Source organism: Quercus lobata, chromosome 10 (assembly GCF_001633185.2).
Source record: "Quercus lobata isolate SW786 chromosome 10, ValleyOak3.0 Primary Assembly, whole genome shotgun sequence".
Classification (NCBI taxonomy): domain Eukaryota; kingdom Viridiplantae; phylum Streptophyta; class Magnoliopsida; order Fagales; family Fagaceae; genus Quercus; species Quercus lobata.
The window spans coordinates 46389230-46396723 of NC_044913.1; the positions used below are offsets into that span (position 1 = coordinate 46389230).

Consider the following 7494-nt stretch of genomic DNA (forward strand, 5'->3'; position numbering starts at 1 on the left):
GAAGCTCTCATCTGAGTTGTTAGGTTTTAAAATTCCTTCTCTAGTTGGGGATTTTGGTTCAATGTCATACAGTCGCACGTACTCTATTCACATCTTGCTTTGAACTCAATCCAAAATGTATGTTTTGTTTTGAACCCAATCCAATTAGAAGGGTATCCACAACTGCTATTGAACAAAAGCAAGGAGTGAAGTCCATTGCTTCAGAATGGGGTGGCCTAGAGGTCCTAGACTTTATTATACTTATTTCATTTTTAGTAAGTATTATTATGCTTATTTTTATTTCATTAAAATGCACACCATTAACAAACTCTCAAATATTTTGAGACGAAGAGAACACGTCCAATCTTGTCACTTAGACATTAATCATCCTGATCCAGAGACAGCTTGTCCATCAGATTTGCAAAGTGATTCATTTTTATGATTTATACAATTCCGTCAAGAGTGACCACGGTAGAGTTCCAAGACTACCAGAATATTAAAAACAAAATCAAGGGAGCAAGGTACACTACATGCAAAGAGACCTTCGCTGAGTTTTCAACTAGGGTTACCCTGACCTTTGTCTCTATAGAAAGCCTCTAAACATTCCTTGGCTCTGTGAACCTTCGACTGAAGATAAAAGCTCCCATTCTTCGCATTCCTCTCAAACAAAGCATCATATTTCTGCAGCAGATTATCTTTTTTACAACGTATTCATAATGTAAAATGAAAAGAGCAGAAAAGAGGGGATGCCGACCTTCAAAATCTCCTCCCAAGCAGTTTGATCAGAGACCCCAAGAATCTGCCTAGCTTCTTGCTCTGTCATCGCTTTGCTTGCTTTGCGGACTGTGTTGTTTAATGTTTCTTGGGCAACACCGGTTTTTGAGGCGTCTGCAATATAACACATACAATGTAATCAGGGCATGCCTAAACATCTTAAATCATTATAATAGGTGTTTAACAGTAGGGAAAGCACTACAAAAGTTGCTCCCATGTTTGGGAACTTTGTAGACAGAACTGATAAATTTAGAAGTTTGGCTCTGTATCAACATGCAAGCACACCCTAGAACTCAGCTTCTTGTTATGGCATGAAGGGAGTGATGCAGGACAGAAGCATGAATGGGCTATGATACCAATTTTGATGTAGGATCTCTAAGAATTCAGCAATAAATTGGATTTCTTGATGAAATCTTGAAGGGTTCTTGAATAGGGTTAGATGTTTAAGGGACTAGGTAGGTTTAGGTATTAAAAAAAAGATTGAACCTTAGGTAGGCAAAGACAACCACATCCTCAAAGCTTAAATGAAGCTACTGAAAATTTATTAATATCAATCTCACTCTCTCCTCTATTGAATACATAGGCTCTTTTATAGGCTATTGCTAGTACTACTACTAGAACTCCTAAATAACCTTTTTCCTAGAAAGACTAGGGATTCCAAAAAAATAAATAAAAAGTACCAACCAAATAGAAAAAAAAAAAAAAAAAATCCTCATCTGCCTTTGGTATAGGCCAAGGACAGCCCAAACCCACATCAATTGCACTTTTTGATAGGTAGATAGTGGAGGATGGGGGGAGGTGGGGTTCAAACCATAGACATAGAGCACTACAAAGAATGCTATTACCCCTGGGCTATAACTTGAACCTCAAATTACCAAATTGCCCTTATTTTGGTAGAACTTAATTAAAACTGAACCAGCAACTTTATAAGATAAAAAACTTAATACTAAGACTCAATAAACACTAAAGCAATTTCTGGAGGGTGCCAAGAAAGCCCCGCATCAAAATGAGACCACAAATCTTGAATTTTATTTTTATAATTCCATAGTCACAATGGGGGAGGGGAGATTTAAACCCTGGACATCTTTGTTGGAGACACCAGGAGGTCCCACTTGAGCTACAAGACTCTTGGGAACCACCAATCTCAAATCTTGTGGTATTTAATCTTTTTCCTTAGAGTCTTTACTGTCTACATCAAGGGAAATGCATTGCCTAGCATCATTGTTACATAACACAAATTGATAGACAAAAATAATGGAAAAATAAAAATAGATCTTGACACACAGGATTTATATGGAAAATCCTCTCTCCCTAATGGGAAGGAGGGAACTACACATAGTTGGGGACCTGGGGTGCTTCACTATGAAGAACAATTATAGTGTGGGATTTTTTAAATAAAACTATTTTATTTACAACTAATTGGAGAAATTTATTGAAAAGAGAAAAAAGGCAATGCGGGGAAGCTACAAACATCAACTAAAGTTACATATGTAGAACATAAGTTACTATGATCTATCAGTCTAAGAGAGAAGTAAGCCCAAGGCTAGAATCCAATCAAACAAAGATTTGGAGAAACACAGCTTAAGATTGAGAGTAGTCCATTCATAGTCCTCAAAACATTTACAAGAAAGGAATAGAATCACTACGGTGGGAAGAAATTACTTGCCATAGAAAGTAGTAAAGAGTGCAGCAAAAATAGGTAAATAGTAGGCTGCAGCAACAATATTAAAGAAAAAAAAAAAAAAAAAGCTTTCTATTCTTCAAAGCATAGAATATGGAAAATCTACTTTGCAAAACACTGTTAAAAGCTATTACTAGAAAAACTTCTTGAAAACAGAAGGGTTTTAGGAAAATTTTAAAATGTACATTAAAAAAAACTGACCAGCTAACAATTTTTTTAATAGGTAAATAAGCATTGTATTGAAAAGGACTACTTCTAAATGAATACACACAAAGTAGTCGAAAGGATAACAAAGGTTATGCACAAAAACATAACGATTCTAAAAACTTACTTTATTTGCATTATAGTTTTTTTTTTCCTGGTTCCTCAGTAAACTGCCTGTGTGCTTTGGTTCCTTGTATTGATTTCTTTATTCAATGAAGTTATATTACTTATCAAAAAAAAAGAAAAAAAAAAGTTAAAATTAGTAAAGCCTCATACCTGAGACCAATCAAACAACAATCTAGCAAATAGCTCAACACCGGAAATTTCCCTATCCTCAAATGTACAACGATTTTGTTCACGCCACAAAGTCCACATCAAACATTAAGGGACCAAATTCCAGATATCCGAAAATTGCTTCTCTAGCCAATTCTGCCATCCAAACATATGGTCTGGGACTGTTTCTGGTAGCACCCAGTGAAACCCAAAGGAACGAAAGACAAAACTCCACAACGCAACAACACCCTACTAGAGTGTATCCTCTCTTAATAAGACCATCTCTAACTCCCAATCATTAAAGTCTCTTAGAAACCTGACATCCTGACTCCTCTGTTCACCGCCATTCTGTTTTCCCAACAAGGAACCAACTGAGGCATCTCAAACTAATAAACAATCATACAGGTCAGGAAAAGCCATCTTCAACAGTTGGTTGCCACACCGCCTATCATGCAATTCAAACACGGCTGCCCTCCCCTACATCAAAGGGAGTATACTGTAAGAACCCATCCCACCCCATATGAATACTTTTCCATAAGTCACAACCATGAGTTGCCTAAGAATTTTTCAAGCACCAACCACTGCACTCTCCACAGCAACTACACACCTCCATAACCGCACTTCCTCCAACCCAAAGCGCCATAACCATATAACCATCAGAGCTTGGTTAAAGGTGGACCAACTCCCTATCTCTCTAACCACACCTTTCACTAACCAATTAAGAATGGGAAAAGTAATATTCATTTTATTCACATATTTGAGAGCACTCTTCTAAAATAGGTTTCAGGACTGGTTCTACAAAATATCAATGTGATATGATTTCTTCAAAGGCTCTGTTGGGCTCGTTGGGATATTATTCCTAATTTGAGAAGATTACATGTATAAGAATTTATACTTTCCCCCTTTTTCTGATAGCTAATCAAACATTTATTGAGGAAAACAAGAAGAGTAACTCCCCATGTACACAAGCAGTACACTAGGGAAGCTACAAAGATCATCATAATTCACATGAATCTAAAAACTCCACCAGAGAGGAGAATGAGTGACTACTTAAAGCAGCCATACAAGCATACAGAGAATGAAGTAAGAATAGTTTCAACTCTAAAGACGGCTCAACCCCTTCAAAGACGCACCTTTTTTTTTTGATAAGTTTCAAAGACGCACTTGTTATACAAAACAGAATTTTCTTGAATTTTATTATAAAATAAATAAACAAACTGACCTTGAAAATAATAACAGCTTTGCTAAAACGCACAGCGGCACAGTTACTTCATTGAAATATCAAACATTTAAATAGTTTTCATGATGTGATACTTCTCAGATACTCTAACATACATATGAAATACACCTTCAACATTAGGTTATCACCTTTCACTATAAATAAGAAAATAATTGTAGATTAAACATAGGAGGGGATTATATACATTTATATAGACAAATACAATTCATGAGCCATATATGGTTGAAACTGGGACCTTACCCTTCACCCCTTGCTGTATAGGAGAAAGAAGAAGGAGATGCCATTTGGTCCAAAAACACTAATATATAAGTTGACAATGTTGTGTAATAAATGCAACATACTTAACAATTTGAAAAAAACAACATTTTAAACATATCTATTTCTTAAGTACAATATGCCTCCCATATTATAAACTAGTTTTCTAAACATTATCATATCGGTGTATCCATGTTCTTAACATAGCGGTGTTCTGTATCTACATACACACTTTGTTGCAATTTCCCAAGAGATCGTTTCTTCCCATGGATATTTTAATTAAAAATTTGCTTATTCAAGCTTTTATTGCCTATGAATTGTGAATAAGATTTTTTCCTAACCCATGACACAAAAAAAAAAGATTATTATTATTATATAACATTGAAATCCCTACCCATGAACAAATATGATCACATGAGCCAGAACTCCAAACACAAGAACAACTGGCAACAGCTTGTTAGAAATAATGATTACAGTAAGAATAATAACAATATTACGCCCCCTGCCCCGCAGGGGGGGGGGGGGGAGGAAGAGGAAAAAGTAGATAGCAATTCCAAGTATAAATTTACTACAACAAAAAAAGCTTACTTGCAAGTGCTTGACGGTATGCCTGAACAAAAGCCTTTGCTAACATGCCAGAGCCCACCACAATCAAGTTAATAATAACCCTTCCAGCCTGTGCAAATGGACAAATGAACAAGTCAAATGTAATAGAAAAGTTGATGATTCAGGCTTTGCAAACAAGAAAGATGACAATCTCTCTCTCTCACACGCGCACACACAAAGACAAATATAATTATGTAAATGGGTTTGTAAATTGTTTCACCCAAGAATTTTCCATTTTTTATTAATATGAGTTACATTAAAATAGTGGAATAACGGGCATGGCCCAAATGTATACAAGAGAAACACCTAAGATTCAAAAGACCCAAGAACTCAAGGAAGTTTGAACAGAATGTCAACTAGTGGCTGCCATCCAATTGTAAATAAGAAGAAAATTTTCAGCCTCAATACCAGTAACTCCCCTAAAACCTGGTGCATTCCTTTCTCTCCTAATACAACTCATTAACATAGGAGAATTGTATTTCAAATCTCACCACTATGCCATCTACAAAAATGTCTCTTCCAACATGCCAACAGTTCAACCACTGTTCTTGGAATAACCCACCTAACCTCAAACAAACAGAATGCTAGAGTCCACATTTAATTAGCATGCCACAATGAAAAAATAAATGATCCACTATCTTCCCATTTGATTTATATATGCAACATCGACCTACAATTACTATACCATGCTTTATCAACTTAGTTCTTATTCCCCATTCTTTAACTCATTATTATAGCCCCCCCACCCCCCACCCCCCTTTTCTTTTTTAATTACATTCAAATTCTAAGGCATTCTTAAAACCTACTAGGCTATCTACACCAGCACAGAAGTTTATAAAAACACATATGCAACAAAACTTTATCCACGTGGGATTGGTTGCAGAAATAATTTCTGACCATTTAGTTCTATCAAGGGAAATCCATTTTGCTGAACAAAGATCATCGTGTCTCTTAAAATCTTGAACCAAAGTTATTTTGGATTTCTCTTCTCCCTATAGCCCATCAATTTTGATGAAGTTGGTCCATCTAACTACCACAGTCATTAATTTTGGTTACACAAGAATAACCCACTCTCTTTCCCATCTTGTTCTCAATTATTGCCATCGGCCCATCACCATTGCTGCCACCACAACCACCAACCACAAGAAAGTGCACACAAATGCAAGCGCACACACAAAATATATATTCAAGGTAACATCTATTATAACTTTTGGTTAATGTAACAGTAACACCATCAAAAATCTTTTTATTGACCAAATATTTCGACAAATCCACCCGTTGCATTATTCACTTTCCCCATATTTGTCAAATCTCAAGATGATCAGAAACCAAGAACCGTCTCAACTATAAATTTTTAGTTTTTTTTTTTTTTTTTAATGCCAAACACACAAATTATGGATTGGATAAAAATGAAATCAAAAATTTGATATGCATGATGAACTTAATAATTCTAAGCTAAATCTATTATGAACACTGTAACTTTGACGTGCATCGTAGCAGTAATCGAAAGCCTTTTAACACGAAGAGACACAATAGCAATTCTAAAATGTCCTAAGCTACGACGCTGTTTGGTTGCCGAGGAAACACAACAGAAAATGAAGAAGAAATGAGCATACCATAGTTGGAAAAGGTAATGGAATCGATCGCTGTATCGACGATGAGCTTTTCTTCGAAGAAATTAGGGTTTCGTTATTGAATTGAGAATCTCGTTCTTGTTCTTCGCGACAACCAAGATTTTGCGCCAAGTGGAAGAGGAGGAGCAATCCCAATTTTTTATAACGTAGGGTTTTGGCCTTTTGGGAAGAGAGATAGAGAGAGAGACTGTTCAGGCAGGCAGGGAAATGAAAATTTGTGAGAGAAATTCGAAAATTTGAGGGGGAAGCTAAACTGATCTAAGTGGTTACCTAGACGGATGCAACGTGTGCTATCTGGTTGACACGTGTTATAAGTCACATCAGAACTTTTTTTTTTTTTTAATTTGTTTTGAAGATGAGTGTCTTAATTTGTAGGTATTTTAAGTGCAGTTGGAGATATATTTTTATCGGGTTATCTTCAAGTTTTTTTTTTTTTTTTTTCCTATTAAACGTAAGGTTTAAGGATACTTTTTAAGTCACATAAAAGTTCAGTCCAAATTAGAAAAGCTCTTTAAATAATAATATAGATTATAAGAAGCTAAATTACAATTACCACATCTACAATTTTGTCTGATTACCTCTGTGGGGCCCAACAATTCGTGGACCAGGCCCATTTGCCCTTAGAGAGTCTGAAGGCCCAATCCGAGAAGAGCTGTGGCCCAAGCTCTACAACTCAGAGCACAAAAGAATTTTGAGAGGCAGCCGAGGACAGCGTAGTCCTCGGCAGGTCCATAGTCCCACCAAAATAAAGGGGTGAAACTGGTATAGGGACGAATTCGTAAGGAGATCCAAGATACCTTGGGGAGGTTATCCTTACTACCCTTCCAGATAAGACCCAGCGCCTGACA

At 36.2% G+C, this 7494-nt stretch overlaps 1 protein-coding gene across 1 annotated transcript; it reads right to left on the reverse strand.

Annotated features, from left to right (window-relative positions):
* Window positions 1–317: 317 nt before the first annotated feature.
* Window positions 318–6881, reverse strand: LOC115962731 (mitochondrial import inner membrane translocase subunit PAM16 like 2). The gene is made up of 4 exons (XM_031081613.1): window positions 6629–6881; window positions 4995–5082; window positions 734–867; window positions 318–660 (listed from the first exon to the last, which is right to left on the reverse strand). Exons 1-4 carry the CDS (start codon window positions 6629–6631, stop codon window positions 535–537), a joined length of 351 nt encoding a protein of 116 aa, XP_030937473.1. The 5' UTR covers window positions 6632–6881; the 3' UTR covers window positions 318–534.
* Between the last annotated feature and the right edge of the window lie 613 nt (window positions 6882–7494).